Genomic DNA, 17,331 nt, shown 5'->3' with positions numbered 1-17,331 from the left:
AAAAAAAAAAAAGGGTTTTGGACTCCTGATGGGAATATGACATATCTCAACAAGGTTTTTGACTCCTAATGGGAATATGACATATCTCAACATCCTCCTTATTCTTCACCACAAAGCTATACAACTTGTGGCGTGGGAAGGTGTCCTCCACCCGTAGAGGAGGTAGAAGAGGATTCCATCATCATCCTAATTCCTAAGGCTATGTTTGGTAACCAAGAAAAGAAAAGAAAAGAAAATAATATAAAAGACATAATAAAATAAAAAAAGTGATTATACAATGATTTTTTATTTGTTTATCTTTCTACTCAAATTTAATTTTTTTTTGGATTTTCCTTTTCTTGCTTACCAAACATAGCCTAAAGTCTTTAATTACTCTATTCAACTAAGAGTGTCAAATCTATCAAATTTAATTTTTTTTGGATTTTCCTTTTCTTGCTTACCAAACATAGCCTAAAGTCTTTAATTACTCTATTCAACTTCAAATCTATGTTGGCACGGATTGATCCGACCAAACCTAGTAGGAAAAACCATATCCGACCCCTAATGCATAGTTAAATGTATCAGGTTCAAGCCCTAATTGAATAATATTCTATTATTTTTAGTGCAGAGGTCCTATTTGGCAATGTCCCTATAAAGACCGGCTAATTAAGAGTGACACAACCCTACGCTTTATAACCCCTATAAAATCCCGAATGGGCTTAATCCTATAGGATCATCGGTTTGTTATCAACCTCAAATTGGCATGAATTTCTAGCAAGAATAGCTACTGCTCATGAGTCATGGGCTTAATATGGACCAATGGGGTTGTTAGCCTAGTGGTGAAAATGCCATTAACCCATCACTGCTAGAGTCGAATGGTTGTAGGTTCGAGTCTTGACATGCCCACTATCACATATTGGTCTTGCGGAAGCATTGCTTGCCATACGGGGGCTTGTTCTGGGGGCTATGATCACTATCATGGAGCACCCATTTTTTGTTACAAAAAAAAAAAAAAAATGGTATATTTTGCTTTATTTTGGGCATAGGTGTTTAGAGCCCGATAAGAACCGATTTCAAAATTCCAAACAATGAGCACGATTAGAACCTGTTTAGTGGTAAACAATATAACAGACCGTTTAGTAGGTATAGTGCTAGGCCGATTAAAGCATTATATCTATGCCTACTAAATGCAACTCTGATTAGCTATTCGGATGGTTACGGTGAAAATAATAACTAATCTTATCTCAATTTAATAGGATCAACTATATTCACGCGATCACAATGCAAGACGAAAAAAATTAGTAAGACCCAATTGAGCTCGTGATCAATTGGTTGACAGTCTTATCCCCACCAATAGTACATGGTTGAAAATGCCCTAGGGTTTTATCCATACACCCTCGAGCATTGTGGTAAAGGAAAGTTCCTTCATAGGGCTGATTGATTCTATTGCCTAAAATAAAAGAATTAAGGTGTCATTTTCTAAACTGTTGAGAGATGAGATATAGTCCTTTTACTTGAATGTCGAATTTCAGGTCTCATTTCATCCATATAGTCACCATCTATTACTCCAACTACCGAAACTTTCAGCCATTAAGATAAAGCCATCAAAGTTATTTTTTTTCAACTACTCTTCAAGGCTCTATATAGCCATTTGGCTAAAAACACATTTGGAGTAAAGATTACAGGCTAATACATTTGAATAGCCCATGGGTGCACCTTCTTCTTTTTCATTTATTTATTACAAAGATAGTAAAATGATAATCTGTAATAATTTTTTAATTATCCCTTGTTTTATTCTAAAAAATTATTAAAATTAAAATTAAAATCAAAAAAGAATTTTCAAAACAAGGACTGTTTAAACGACATGTTGTCTTATTCCCAAAAGTTATTTAATATAAGATAAAAGAAGTTTTCAATAAATAAAAAATAAATTTAATGCTCATTTAATAAATTTAATGCTCATTTAATAAATTTTTTATGTGAAATGATAATATGTAACCTTATTGAAAAGAAAAGTGTTCATATTTTTACCATAAAAAAAAAAAAAGAAAGGTGTTACATTAAAACAGTGAAAAATAAAATAAAATAAATAAGGTGTCAAACTGTCAGTATGAAAAATTTTCAAAATAATTTGAAATTAATTTATCATTATGTCATTATCAAAGTTATTAAAGAAAAACAAATTATTTTATCACAGGGGATTTTCCTCGATGACTTTTGGGGGTGTCAATTAGTTTTCACTGAATTTATATTTATATTTTACCTTTCACTTTGGTGTAGGGGGTGAAACAAGGTCGGGTTGGGCCAAATTTCTTAAAAACCTAATCCAACCTTATCGGTTCATCCCTAGGCCCAACTTTGACGGGTTCATGCCAACCCAGTCGGCCTTAATTGACCTTGATTGGGCCGAGTTGTGCCAATTTGGCCCTAATTAACCCTTATTTTTGTAAGGATCAGACAAACCCTGATTGATCATGTTTTTGCCATTTGTGCCTTGTGCATTAGAAAAAAAAACACAAATAGATTAAATGATCACTACATAATTAAAATTCTAAAGTACAAATTCAAGACACTGGGTCAATAGACATGATGGCATCCCTAAATTATATTTATATAAATCAAGGTTAAATTAGGGGCAAGTTGGGCCTAGGTCTCAACCCAGGCTCATTGGGCCAATTCTAACCCAGGATCAATGTTTTTCAATCCTAACCTGCCCTCAGGGTTAAAAATCTTAACCCACGCCTTGTTCGGGCTAAGAGAGGGACAGGGCAAATTTGGATTGTCAGGATCAAACTTACACCCCTACTTCGGTGTATAGTTTCCTTGAGATGGGGTAACATGGTAATTCTATTATCTCCTTCATCCTTTCAATGGGAGTGGCCCCTTTCCCCCAATGGTAGGCGTTTCTGGTTCTATGCAACTCCTCGTTTAAACTCTTTTCTCATCCATTTCTCCCCTCATCTCTCTTCTACCTCAAAGCACCATGAAGTGAAGTCGACCATGTGAGCAATGGCGCATTTCCGTCAACCAGTTCCATTTATCGTCTGAGCTGCAAAACCACTGGTAAGTCTAGACTTAACGTACTTTTCGAGGTTTGTCGTCTTCAAATCGACCGGCAAGCGACTGCAGCACCAGAGGCGGCTATGAAGAGATTTGGGAAGGATTTGGCTCGGGAGAAGCATAGGTTTTGTGGTGTCTGAGAAATCTGGGAAATGAACGATAGAGAAGAAAAGGAAGCTGTGAGGGAGGAGAGAGAAATAGCCATCTCCCTTCAGGGTACTTCTCAGGTGTAATTTCCGCTTCGGTTTGAGCGGTTTAGAGGAACGGATAACTCTATACTAAAATGACATATATACCCCTTTTCTATGTTAGATTTGAGATTCTCTCCGCCTCTCTCCCAAACTCCAGAGCATTAAACCGGTTGTCCATAGAAAGGTATCAATTTTAAATAAAAAACCGGTCATGGAAAATGAACCAAACCATTTATATCAGAACCGAAAAGATAAACTGATTATTATTTTGGCAAGTACAGATTAATTACAGATCTTCATAGAATTAAGATTCCTCAATAGGTAGAATTTAAGAAAACTGCTCAAAGCATTGTGACATTATCTCCATGGATCTTCAGTTGTGATTCTCCGCCTCTTCGGCGGCTGATCCTCCCCATAGTCTAACTCGGCTCTCCTCCTCTGAAGCCTGCAAGTAAGTTGATCAATAATTTGTGAAAATGCACAAGACTTGGTTTGGTTAATCTAGTCTTGGAAATGTTTAAAATTCACCTCCTTGTTCCAGTTGATGCGTGAAGTAACTACTACTAAGATTATAGTCTGCAAAACAATGCCACCAATCATCCCCCCCCAAATACCCTGCAACTCCAAAGAGAATTTTAGAAAGATTAAAATTGATCTCTCTCTCTCTCTCTCTCTCTCTCTCTCTCTCTAAAGAAAATAGTAGTACTGGTTTTAGTGTTTCACCTCAACTCCTAAATCAAATTCGAAACCCAGAAGTATCCCAATGGGTAGGCCAACTATATAATAGTTTCCAATGTTGACATAAGCTACTAGTGCTTGCCATCCACCTCCAACAGCAACCCCTGGGGGGAATTGAAAAATCAGAAAGTAATTTGAAGTTTTATGAATTTGAAATTGAAGTTCTCATTTCATACTTACCAGACAAGACTAGTTGAAGGCCATTTATAAGCACAGTTACTACTAGCAAAGGTGTAATCTTGATGACTTCTTTCATCACTTCAATACTGTTGGTGAAAAGAAGAGGAAAATAGTCTCTGGTTGCCAAGAGCAATGCCATGTAAGCCAGTGCTATGGCTATGGAGGATACTGCTGAAACCACCATCACTGCAAATTTTGCTGCTAGAGGATTACCGGCTCCTAGTTCATTGGATAGTCTCACGCTTTTTGTGCGATTTTAAATGAAAAGAGAAAATTTTATTGAAAGATTTTAAATCATAAGATTGATTAGAAGAAAATTATCACTCTAGTTTTACTTCATTGATTAATTTCAAATGAGTGTACAACCTTATTGCAGCATTGAGTTCAATTCCAATCATGGCATTCCAGCCTCTTATGTTCATGCTGCAAGAATTAGAATATGAACAATATTTAGTATTAATTGGAAAATCCATTACCATGTCACCACTGGATGCATGAAGCTAATAGTACTGTACACTCATACCAGATAAGAGAGGGCATCAACCGTTACCGATGGGTTCAAGTGACCTGTTATAACTATCAGCAACATCAAGTACCAAAATTCCAAACTGCCACACCATGCAACAAAACCCATTTGAGAGAGAGAGAGAGAGAGAGAGAGAGAGAGAGAGAGAGAGATTTACCATATCATTACACCAGAAGCCAAAGAAAGCTTCATAAAGTTAAAGAGGTCCTTAAACGCTAGAACAGAGAAACCAGTCCAAGCTCCATCAGTATTCCCAACTAAAACGTAGAGGAAATGACCAAGGACGATGAGCCACCGTGACAAGTCGAGGGTCAGGGCAGCACCAACTAAACCCAAATCAATCTTCAGTATGAGCAACCAACTAAGGAATACATGTATCACTATAACTAGTCCTGACACCCAAGCCATTACCATCACTTTCCTCTGAGCCTGCAAAAACTTCTGCATTGGATAATTTATGGCATATGCAAACACTTGGGGAAGGATACCGATGGCAAACTCCCCTACACCCAAAAGGAAAAAAGAGCTCTTACTGTTATGTTTCTTTATCTGGTACCATATCAAAGCTTATGGCAAGTTAGAGAGAGAGAGAGAGAGAGAGAGAGAGAGAGAGAGAGAGAGAGAGAGATAACCAGTGGCATCAGCAATCTCAGTGGTCTCGCCTAGGAGCTTGAGAATGGGAGGAGAGAATACATAAAAAGGAACCAAAACAAGAGCAGTGCAAATTAAAATGATCCATGATCGTTGAAGGTAAATACCCAACTGGGTAAGCTGTCCTGCTCCAAATGCCTGCCCACACAGAGTCTCCAACGCACTGGCCATTCCCAGCTTCAACAATGCTTATATACTCTCACGTATAGCTCATTTAATAATAAACAAACGGGAAGCGGTTCTCCGTTTGGGAGTACAGCTTACGCCAACACTTTCATGCGTGTCTCTCTCTCTTATTTTAAAAAGAGATCTCTACCTCTTATTTTACGGATGAACATAGGAATGAGAGAGATAGACACCTAAGCTACATTGATGACATAATGCTTTTCTCCAAAACAGCCAAAAAACACTATCAGCTCCTCCAAAGGTTTTATGCAATTACCAAACAATTTGGTGTTATGCTCTCTCTTATAAAGATGTAGCTGGGAGTCCATTTCATTGACTTTTTGGGAGTTATTATCACTAATGGTTACTATTCTTTGCAGCCACATATTGTGATGGAGAGCCGGTAGGATAGGGAAGAAATCCCTGAGATGGGTCTCAGAGTCACAGGGGAGAAGGAGAAGTCGCACTAAGAAGGGGGGAAGAAGGAGATTCGCACACACACACTCCCACAGACTTCACAAATACTCAAGTCATATTTTCTTCAATCTCTCTCTAATACTTAGGTTATATGCCTTTATATATTAAACTCAAATTAAAACTTGCCTAATAAAAATCTAAGACTGAAATAGCAACTTCTAATTTGCTTCATAAATTCTAATTAATGAAATTAGAAACAGAATAAATCTTACATTGGTAACTCCCTAATTGACTATTAACTACCCAAATTAAAAGATTGTAAATAATTCCTAAATAAAATAAAAATCCTAAAGATCCTAATGAATCCAAAAATTCAATCGGACCCGGTTCATCTCGATTGAGATTGCCTGAAGTGTCAACCCAGTTCAGCAGCATCGATTCTACATCACATTGATACACACATAATAGGAAAGGCACACATAATAAAGCACTTTAATTGTTATGTGCCTTTCCTATTATGTGTGTTATGTGTGCTTTTCTATTTTGTTTTTGGTCTGGATTTGTAAGTGTGTGAAGTTCATCAATTATTACATGTATTATTGTATCTTCGGGATTGTAAGAATGTGAAGTCTGCGTGGACTTATGATGTGTTTAAGTCCGGGCTAAGTCTATAAATCTAGTCCTTGTGTAATATTTCGAAGCAAAGTGTTCAATAACAAATTCACTTGAGTTATGGTATGCTCTCGGATAGATTTTTTTTCCCCTAAAAATTAATATACAGAACAAATTAATGTACGGGTAAAAAAGAAACTAGACCTGTCCTCTACTCTTAGGCCATTACCAAGTGCAAAAGGCTCCTGCCACTAAGGTGTATGAGGAAGGTTATAATGCACATACTTTACCCCTGCTTCGCAGAGAGGCTGTTTCCTGACAAGAATCACAACCACTATGTCACAATGAAGAAATAATTACACGGGATCTCTTCACCATGGGTGAAGAGAAACTTGATTTGTCCTCATCATTAACTTGCATTACTAACAATTTTACATTGAACTAGACAGGGCTGGATGAATGCAGCAACAATAGAACTCCCCATAGATATAACAGCCAATTGAACTGTTCCAACATGCGCTATGAAGGTCTGAGTGATTGCAGTGAGTGAGTATTGACATATGGAAGTGAAGATTGTTGGACCTGCAATACTCCATAGCTTCTTAGACTCCACAACTACCCTCTTCATCAGGTCCATGGTAGGGTTAGTCTTCTGCTCCTCATGGTGTTGGAGTAGAACCAGTGAAGCCTCCATTTCCTAACTTCCTGATCTGCTCTCTACACTCCTCACTTTGAAGATTAGAAGTTTGGGGAGGCTCTTACTTTATAACAATTAATACTTATCCATGGTCCAAATTTGTCATCCATGGTAAGCCACCAAAAAAATCCTAATAAGAACAACGATTTGATACAGGACAAGAAAGCAAAAAGGAGAAGTACAGCCTAGGATATGGACAAGTCATTGCCAAGAGGGCCCCTTGGCTTGAGCATTTCAGTGCCGATCCAACAGCCATATATACCTTGGGACTAATAGATTATTGAACCAAATTAAGGCAGATTCTCATTCTAATGTGTCAAAGCAAATTAAGAAAAATGATGGAAAAAAAAATTAAAAAAAGAGAGAGAGAGTAAAATCTGCTATATATGTTGAAATGGAAAACAATACAAAGATTTCGGGAAAATTAATTAATTTTTAGGATAAAAGAACGCTCCCTGGTTGTGTCGCTATTGCACCGATAAGACGATGAATGAGTGGGGTGCACGAGTATCTATATGGGGTGGGGGCATGTCGTGCGACCAAGCACATGGACAGTGTGGCCTTGATCAATTTTCAATCCTGATCTTTCAAATCATGTTCTACATGTATGATTCAAGGGTAAAATCATAACAAAAATTTATTTAAAAAACAGAACAGAGATATTAGCCTTGACCATTTCCTAGTTGTAGAACTTGATATTTCAGTTAGATGTCATGAATGATGTCCCTCTCACCATGAATGAGTGACTACTCTCTGTCCTTTCTCTCTCTATCTCAATCATGTCCCTCCCCACTATCCCACAAAATCCTGTCATGGACCCCATTGGCTAGGCATGGCGATTACATCCCATGCCCCTACAGCACTGGTGTGTCGATCCCGATCCCCTTCCCCTAAAGGTTTTACAAACTTTACTCCATTGCATCCCTTGTATTTGAACAGGTGTTTTAAACACTCTGTATGGTTCATAAGGTTGAAAAAAATTATTATTAGAAAGAGAGCTCAATAAATTACAATGAAGTCAAATTTTATAGACTAATTCAACCATATAAATCGACTTAAACCCATCACATAATTAGAGTATAATGTAAATTACATATTGATGAAGTTTGAACCCCAATGAATGAATTGAGTTATCTTCAAATCACGGTGGACGGTATGACAGCGAATAGTAGAGAATATTTTATTTTTGACCTCTACCAAATAGATGGGTGGGTGAAGGAAAACTTTCTTCCCAAAGAATTGCCATTTGACAAATAAAATTGTCCAAATATGTGTTATAGACATGCATAAGGTGGTCATGAATCATCATTTAATATCTTATCTTGTATAAATTCATGATATAAAAACTACATTGATTTTACAAATCTAAGAAATATTTTAGGTAAATAATTATTCATTCTGAATTTTCTTAACCTCCTAATTGTATAGTAGACCTAGGTACATAGAAGATTAATTATGTGTTAGCAACATTGAGAACACCTTAGTCTTTACCTCTATTGACTTCATAATCACGAGTTGAAGGGTTATTACAAGCAGTCTTACTCTTAATTTTTTTTAGGGGGAAGGTTCAATAATCCAAATCTTAAAACGGAAGCCCGCATGCCAAATCAAATTTCAGCTGGTGGTGTGCAAATCTTTTACCTTTATTTTTATTCCCTTAAAAATTTAAGATTTTTATCTCTTTCTCCTGATATAATGGTTCTTATGACAAAATGAATTGTAATTAACCATCAATTTCCTTCCAATACAAGCAAAACAGATTTTTTTGATGTCGAAATTCACCAGCAAAAGTACTTAAATTTGCCAATAGCTCTACCACCTATAACTATATTGAGAAAAGGTAGCTGATGAATATGAAACCTACTGGTAAAATGTTGAATTGCAAGTGGAATACTTCCCCAAGAACTTTATTGGTTGGTGGTATTTATGCTGGGATATTTTACGGTTGTCAACAGAAATTAACACCATAAAAAACCATGAAAATCAGTTTTACCAAAATTGATAGAAAAGAATAATCCCCAACCAACCCTATTGTTTAAGTTTCAGACTATATAAACCTGCTGCATTACTATTATACCAAAAGAAAGATATGAAAATTACAATTACTTGCAGTTTGAGAAAGCTAGGTGAAATCTTGACATTACTGAAAAGCCTCCATCAGCAAGCAAGAACAAAATCTGCAAGGACAAGTATCATGGCACTAGCAACAACCATAAAAAAAAGGTCTTTCGGGAAGTTCTGCATGATGAACAAGTAGGATGATTTAAGTATGTATTTATAAAAAGAAACCATAGTTTTTATACAATATATTCCGGAAAAGTATAATCCTTCCATCAAGTAAACTCACCAAACAGATCACTACATAAATGAAACTCTCAGGAGCTCTAAAAAATCATATATAGATCCTTTCTACATTACTTCAGCAACGAACCCAATATTGTGGGCAGAACCACTAGAAGCAAGTATGACCCTGCACAGAAATCACAACAGAAGGCAAGAAATCTAAGAAAAACAAAAATTAATGTTAGTCCTGATGTTGGACGATTAATGTAAGGAAAAAATTAGCTTTGATTTGATTTCCTTTTATTTTAGAAATAATTTCTTTTGGTATTAGTTAGCTTCTAATTTTAGATGAGTTTCCATTTTAAATTAGTTACCATATTGATGTTTCGAGTTTTCTTTTATAAGCCATGTAATTCATTAGTAAGAGACAGATTTCGAAGTTATTTTGAACATTGAACAATTGAAGGATGCTTATGGCTATTGTGAATGCTTCCCTTTTGCCCATCCCTCTCTGAAATTCTTCTTTATTCCTTTTCTTTTCTTCTCTCTTCTTCTTCCCCTTTCCCTTCTTCTGCTGTTTAATCCTTTCTTATTTCCTACTGTTATATTCTGTTCTGGGATACTCTGTTTCTCGGCAACGTTAGCAGCACTACAAGTGTGGATCGATCTCTTTCTTATGAGACTTGTTTTGGCCAAGACTTTGATCAAAGGTAACCCTCCCCTAGGCGACATCAACCCACAAAGCAACTCCTCCAAAGCTTGATGTTGCTGTGAAGATATCCAAGTCAGACTTGGATATGAGTTATGCAATCGCCAAGCACAGTTGCAGGTTCAAAACTTGTTCAGATCTAAACTGTGGAGGTTTTTTGGTGTTGGAGTCCTTGTCGTCCTATCGTTGCGAGCCTTCGTTTGTATCTTTAGGCCAAACCAAGGCCTATCGGCTGAGTTCTATCGACTTGAGGTTTCTTATTTTAACACTGCTTGGTGTTCACTGTCGTGATCTAAGGTTGAAGAAGGTGATTTTTTAAATTTACAAGTAAGGACAATTATTTTATGAATTACAAGAAACCCCCTATTCTGAAAATTATGTTATATTATTTCCTTCTTTACTTTAGCCATTACAGAATACCCTCCATTAGTTATTTTCCACTCTTTGCAAGATTTACCTCAACCATTAAATTAAGATATTTTATCATTCTTGTGGGCTCTAAGCGATCCGATTTCAGTCTTTGAAACCAGAATCCAGTATCAGAGCAAATATCATGCAATTATCTAACCATGATAGGTCACTTCACCAATGTTGGTCCCTACCTAACTGAAAAGTCCAGAAGATGGCAACGACCCTTGTAATATATGTAGAAGTTAAATTAGAGCAATAGCGTAAAACAAATGCAACTGAGCAACACAATAAGACCATATTATGAGACCAAAACACCCTAATTAAGAGATCTTTCTATATTATAAACTTAAAAAACTTTTCTAATGTCAATTAATACAATTCACTAGGACCTTTGAAGAAAGTCATTCACTCAATACCAACAAAGTATAGAGATTTTGTAGGCAATGGAAACCTAAAGTTATATCCATAATTGTCAAGGCATTGACTAGGCAGCTTTTTCTGGATCGGCACCTTGGTCGCCTAGGCACCTTGTTAGTGCCGCCTTAGTTTTTGATCCCCCACGACTGCCTTGGTTCACCTAGACACTGTGATAACTATGGTCAAGTCATTCATTGATGAAGTTTTTAAATGTGAATACTCCTACTGGAGCTTTATCTCTTCTACAAAGGATTCTAAAAGACTAGAAAAGAAGCACCTCGGCAATCCACGCAAAGTGAAAAACATCAGAGCTCCTTCAGTCACTAGCAATTACCATCAGTGATGAAAATAAATGTCAGGGGAAAAGATAATCAAACATGAAATAGTCAATCTACTCGAATAGCCAAGAATTTCACCTAAGATGCTGAATGTATACTAGGCAGTTAAGTAGCCCGTTGACCTGGAAAATGTTATTTGGAAAGTGTACACTAAATGCAAGAAGAAACATATATGCTTAAAACTTGCTTCAGGTTCTGAAAATATACCATATATGTAGTAGAAACCTTTTTTTTTGGTAAAAACATATGTAGTAGAAACTTAGTTCAGCATCGAAACCACAAGCCAGACAGCCAAAATTTCTGGTAACCGTCAATAATGTACACCAAATATGCCAAAGAAGTAAATTACCTGCACATTAAGATCATTCAGGAGATTGATGTAGAAACAGGTAACCTTAGAATTGAAAAGATTTACAGCACAACAAAGAGAGAATTGAAGCAACCTAAAAGTTAAGAAAATCGATCCATACAATGTGCACTACCAGAAATATAAATAGAGCAGCAATCTTATTTAATTAATAAAGGGGAAATCAAAGTGATGATTCTAGCAAACCTCAATCCACTGAGCTTCGATCAAAGAGTTTCTTAAGGTTTGACCTTCGATAGAAGGATCTTTTTGGTGTTTTGAGTTTTCTCATGACTTTGAATTTCCGATTTTTGGCTAATTTGATTAGGGGAATTGATTTTATTTCCATATGGATGATGCCTGACCATAGAGTAGTTTGTCGGTTTTGGAAGTGTTTTTAACATTATTGAAGATGGAATGGTGTTTTGGCCGGGGAAAATATCAATTTAATGACAGTTTTAGCCTTCTTAACAGCCCATTTCAAATTCATTGGGCATAAATGGTCTTATACTGAGGATGTTCCTAAAGTGGATTTCATTTTTTTCAATTTCGTAAAATATTTTGATGGTCCAACAATGGAAAATTTCACAGATTTGATAATCATCAAACTGAAAGACGTACTCGTACCTGGGATTCCATAGGCTAGGCTCATAAAATGTAAGTTCTACAACATAAGCAACAAGAGTTTGTATGTGGACACATAACAAACTGTGCTATTAACATTGTTTCTACCAACTGACTTCCTATGATTGAACAGAAAAAATTCATTACACCTATGTTATGTATAACACCTTCAGCAAGTAGAGAAATGACCCTTATGGAAGAAGGTAACTTGTTGAGTAAATGCTACGTAAAGATTTCTGAATTTATACAGTAGAATCAATATCACATCCAACAATTATACGTTCAACGGTTCAAGTGAAGGACCTGAATTAGAAGGGAAGGGTTTCCTTCTTGTGGAGTTCCTCAAGGAGGAGGACCTTCATGTTCTTCAATGGAAGGATGTTGTCAAATAGATGTCCATGCTAAAGCATTAATCTGCGGAATATCAAAGTACTAGGTTCACACATAAAGTAAACTAAAGGCTTCTTAAAAGGTATACTAATGTCAGAAGCATTTCCACACTCTAAAGTGTTATCCTACAGGAAAAGCTCTTCTACTTGCTAATTCACTTGACTACATGAACTTGAAACCAATATGAGATTACACATAAAACAAAGAACATAATTTTGAATACCTCCAGCAAGAATTCCCACTTTCAGCCCAAGTTGCCATAAATGTGTCCTGTTTGAAAAGATGGCAATTTTAAGCAGCATGTCACAGACTCACAGCAGATGTGTTCACAGCGTAGTGAATGACTATTGCCTTTCTCCAAGTAGCATTTGATATAGCCAAAATGCACATCAGCTGACTCAGCCTGACTTAAAATTAACAGATTGTTAATTCATAACTACTTGTCCCTGTTGGTTCTGAAGTACCCCAAGTTATATGAGTAATGAGTATCAGCATCAAATCCATATAACTCAGCCACATATTTTAATCCTGAAAAGAGCATCAAAGCTTTGCCAGAAGCATTTGGCATCGGTTACATGGACTCTGATCTATCCTCCAAATTATCCAGAGTTATTTCCTCCAATAATGAAACTCCTAATCATTATTTACCATAATATAAAGAGTGTATGAGAGCTAAAGTCAAGAAATTTCCTCTGTACGTACTTCATTTCCTGTGGACATGGCAAGCAATGTGGTGTTGTGGTCCAACAAATCAAATTGCAATACACACTCTTATGTCATTCTACGGGAAAAGCTCTTCTACTTGCTAATACACTTGACTTAATGAAAATGAACCAATATAACATAAATGAGGAAACCTAATTTTTTAATACCTCCAGCAAGAATACCCATTTTCTGCAGCATGTCACAGCAGATGTGTTCACAACCTAGTGAGCGACTATTGTCATTCTCCAAGTAAGCACTTGAGAAAGCCAAAATGCACGTCAGCTGACAAAGCCTGACTTGAGTTCAACAGATTTTCAATTCATAACTATTCATTCCTGTTGGTTTTGAAGTAACCCAAGATATATGAGTAATGAGTCTTGGCATCAAATCTATGTAGCTCAGCCATACATGTTAATCCTGGAAGGAATATCAAAACTTTGCCAGCTTCATTCAGGGTCATTTACATTGATTCTGATCCAACTCTCCAAATTATCCAGAGGTATTTCCTCCAATAACGGAACTCCTAACCATCATTTACCATTGTCTATGTGACCAAAGTCGAGCAACTTCCTTTGTAGATGCTGCATTTCTTGTGGACATGGCAAGCAACGTGGTCCTAAAAATAAAATTGCAAGTCATGAATTATCAATTTAATCGTTAGTAAGCCAAAGGCAATGTGAATCACCAAAGCTGCAAGAACAGGTTGATACTCATTAGAAGTGCACAGCCACAATGACAACTATCATCTGAACTTTGACACTCACAAGTTGCCACCACATTGTGTCACTCCAACTGTTTATTGTAGTAAAGTTTATCATTCAAAAATTAGATATAACAAACTTGGCAAAAGAAATTAGAAGAAAGAAAAATAAAAAGATGCACCTCACTAATTTTAAGCCATTAAACATCATATACTCAAACCATCCAAGCCTCATCCCATTCTTCATTATTTAAAATGAAAAAACTAAGCCTTATACGAGATGATAAAGCATGCTTGCTTGGATAACCTGAGCAATTATTCTACGAAAAATTGTTGAACAACCTAAGTAATTTGTACCAATTCTGAATGGTAACAAGAAATACATGATATACAAAGAATTTAACAATAATGGCCAAACTTCTTCAAAATGAGGATCAACAAGTACACCACTGTTACAGTAACTTGCCTTTTCAGGTGCTTTCTTCACCCCTTGGATATTGTAGCAAATTGCAAAGAGAGCATTACATACTTCCATAAAAAATTGAATAATAAGTTTAGAACCTTCCATTTCGTGCTGCTGGGAAATCCTATTTTTCTGCTTACTAATTGAGAAAATTTACTCTGAAATAGTATCATTGTGCAATAAGTCACTGACTATCCACTGATTCAGAGGTAACTTCCATGACCTCTACTTCTCCCTCCGAGGCCTCCAAGCTAGACGATCTACAAATGAAATAGAAAACTGCACTCATCATTGAATCAATAAGCGCCACAAACGAATGCATCATCACCAGCAGAGGTCCTTCCCATATCCTGGAGGACCCATCTCCATAGCTCACTGTTTTCACTCTATGCTCAAACAACCCCTCCACAAATGTCGTTCCCGCAGTTGATATAAGAAATAACAGAAGACCAACCTGAGTCTGGCCCTGTATTAGGATACTCGACCTAAGCAAAGCCTGTGGCCCCGATATATCCTCCAAAACAGAGATCACAAAAGCAAGATTACAGATGATAATAGCATTGGCAAAAACTACAGAGAATAACAGTCCGACCATCACTGCGGGATATACAATCAGATCCGATTGGAAGCCTATTACAGAAAATATGTTACACACAACAACAATCAGAACAAGAAACAGGGCAAGGCAGCCAACAATCACCATACAAGCCCATATATAAGTCGAAATGAGACGTTTCCAGATCTTGATAATAATAGAGAAGAACTTTGACAAATCAAACCTCTTTCTGCAGTAGGTGCAGTCTACAGAGTACACTACAGCAGCTTTGGATAATAATGAAAATGTAATGTAAATGGGGAAGCTGAAAGCTGCTACAAGTGCCATCTCTGCTAAACGTTGGCACCACTGTTTGATATAAGGCTTCAAAGGCAGCCCAGTAGACCTTGCTACTAAAAGAAGCCTAATAGTCAGTCTCTTTACGATGGACTCGTCAATCAGGACATGAGAGAGGAGTACAGCCGAAACAGGGCAAATAAGAATTGCTGCAATCACCATGAAAGGCGACGAATCGTACCTTAGGATTCTAATAGTTTCTCTCAAGATCTCCAGTGCATTCATAGAATGGAACTCTTGTTCGAAAGCAAAGCTCCTACGGACACCAGAATCCGATGATTCCACTTCTGGGTACTGCGGATTTGACTCTTCAGAGCCTCCATTGTTCGAGCAACCCAACTCGGATTTACCACAATCTCCAGTTGAAACTTCCATCTCTTTCGATATTTTCAAAAATTCGGCGACTCAGACAACATTTAGCATCAAGCCCATTACAATCAACCCTGATCTATACCCTTAATCGTATTGAGCAGGGCACGAGTGATTTGAGTGCATGACTGACTGAACCCATAAGGCGTCCGCCAAGATCTGAGATTTCTTGGCAAAGGGAAAATCGTATGGAAAGGTCAATGGGTTACCGGCTATCAATCCCTAATTACGCTTTCAAAATATAACTCCAGCAGGTATTTTTTTTATTTTTTTTGGTCAATAAAGAAATAAATAATTATTGTTACATAAAGATTTTTGCAACTCTCCAGCGGAAAATGAGGATCATGCTAGGATGGGAAAGGGCTTTCCAAATAATAAACATGATTGAATGCAAATCTCATGAATTTTTATTTGATCAATCATTGTTCAATCATCCCAATCATATTAAATTTTGACTCGAGCATTAGGGTGGTGTATTGGTGCCGATGGCAAGTTGTTTATGCCCTACTCCTATTCATCGTGATATCCTCATTTTGACATTAAGCTTAACTTGGTGATTCTTAGGATACTATTACTAGCCAATGCTAATTTTAGATAGGTTAAAGTTTTTCTTCAACTTATATTGAGGCAGTATCCTCTCTATTGCCATTGTTCGTATGATTAGACTTAGAGAAGGAAGTTTTCGATAATACAATAAAGGGGTGAGAGTTAACAATGACATAAGCTCTCAATCATTGAGGCAAATCATTGGTGGGGAATGGAGAAGGGATTCTTCCATCTCCACAGAAGGAAAACTTTTACTTTACCTAATGACATGTTTTATTAGATTATGCCGAGTTTTACTTCGCCTAACGATGTAGGTCACGAGTGGTTATAACTGGGGTTGGATAGGTACTCGGGAATAGCGAAGGGCATTTTGGATCTTCAACAAATGGAGGGGAGAGGGAGAGATGGATGTTCCCTTCACCCACTATGAAGGAAAACTTCTATATTATTTTCGAAAATCATTGATTTATTTGAACTCTTAAACCACCACTGACTACCCAAATCTATCTTCTTATAGTTGAGGGGGAAATGCCTTTACACATCCTCGAGGGAGAACGTTTTCCTAGTACAACCACATGGCAAGATAATGTGTCAATTCTAACATTAGATAGACTGGTCAACAACCAAATTGGCCATATGTTAAGTTCTAGACCCAAATTCAATATGCCATGCCTTGTATAGAGATGGTACCGAACTGGCATTCCAGTGATCTATTTTCACAGTCCAAGATTTTTCAATGTTTTGGTTTGCCAACTAGCTAATTCAAATCTGGCTAAAACTTAAACATGTAAACGAGAAAAGCCTTGAGATCTATTAGTCCACAAAATTTGAGTCTCGTCCATCATACCACGTGACACAATTAGGTGTACAGCCCATAGATTCCATGGTGAATGTGTGTCCCAAGTAAATTACTTGTTGACAA

General features: G+C 36.8%; 1 protein-coding gene and 1 pseudogene across 1 annotated transcript; both read right to left on the bottom strand.

The window, feature by feature from the left end:
- Positions 1–3,603: 3,603 nt before the first annotated feature.
- On the bottom strand, positions 3,604–7,303 carry LOC122074155 (annotated as a pseudogene).
- A 7,234-nt stretch (positions 7,304–14,537) lies between these two features.
- On the bottom strand, positions 14,538–16,135 carry LOC122073967. Its single transcript, XM_042638714.1, has one exon. The coding sequence runs from the start codon at positions 15,867–15,869 to the stop codon at positions 14,787–14,789; it is 1,083 nt and encodes a 360-aa protein (XP_042494648.1). The 5' UTR covers positions 15,870–16,135; the 3' UTR covers positions 14,538–14,786.
- Positions 16,136–17,331: the final 1,196 nt, after the last annotated feature.

This window comes from Macadamia integrifolia, chromosome 3, assembly GCF_013358625.1.
Source record: "Macadamia integrifolia cultivar HAES 741 chromosome 3, SCU_Mint_v3, whole genome shotgun sequence".
NCBI classification, from domain to species: domain Eukaryota; kingdom Viridiplantae; phylum Streptophyta; class Magnoliopsida; order Proteales; family Proteaceae; genus Macadamia; species Macadamia integrifolia.
The sequence above is the reverse complement of the archived record's forward strand: the minus strand, read 5'-3'. Positions and strand labels throughout refer to the sequence as shown.

What these genes read in the sequence shown, in the direction of transcription:
- LOC122073967 (XM_042638714.1), bottom strand. Translation starts at nt 15,869, where the DNA reads ATGGAAGTTTCAACTGGAGATTGTGGTAAATCCGAGTTGGGTTGCTCG.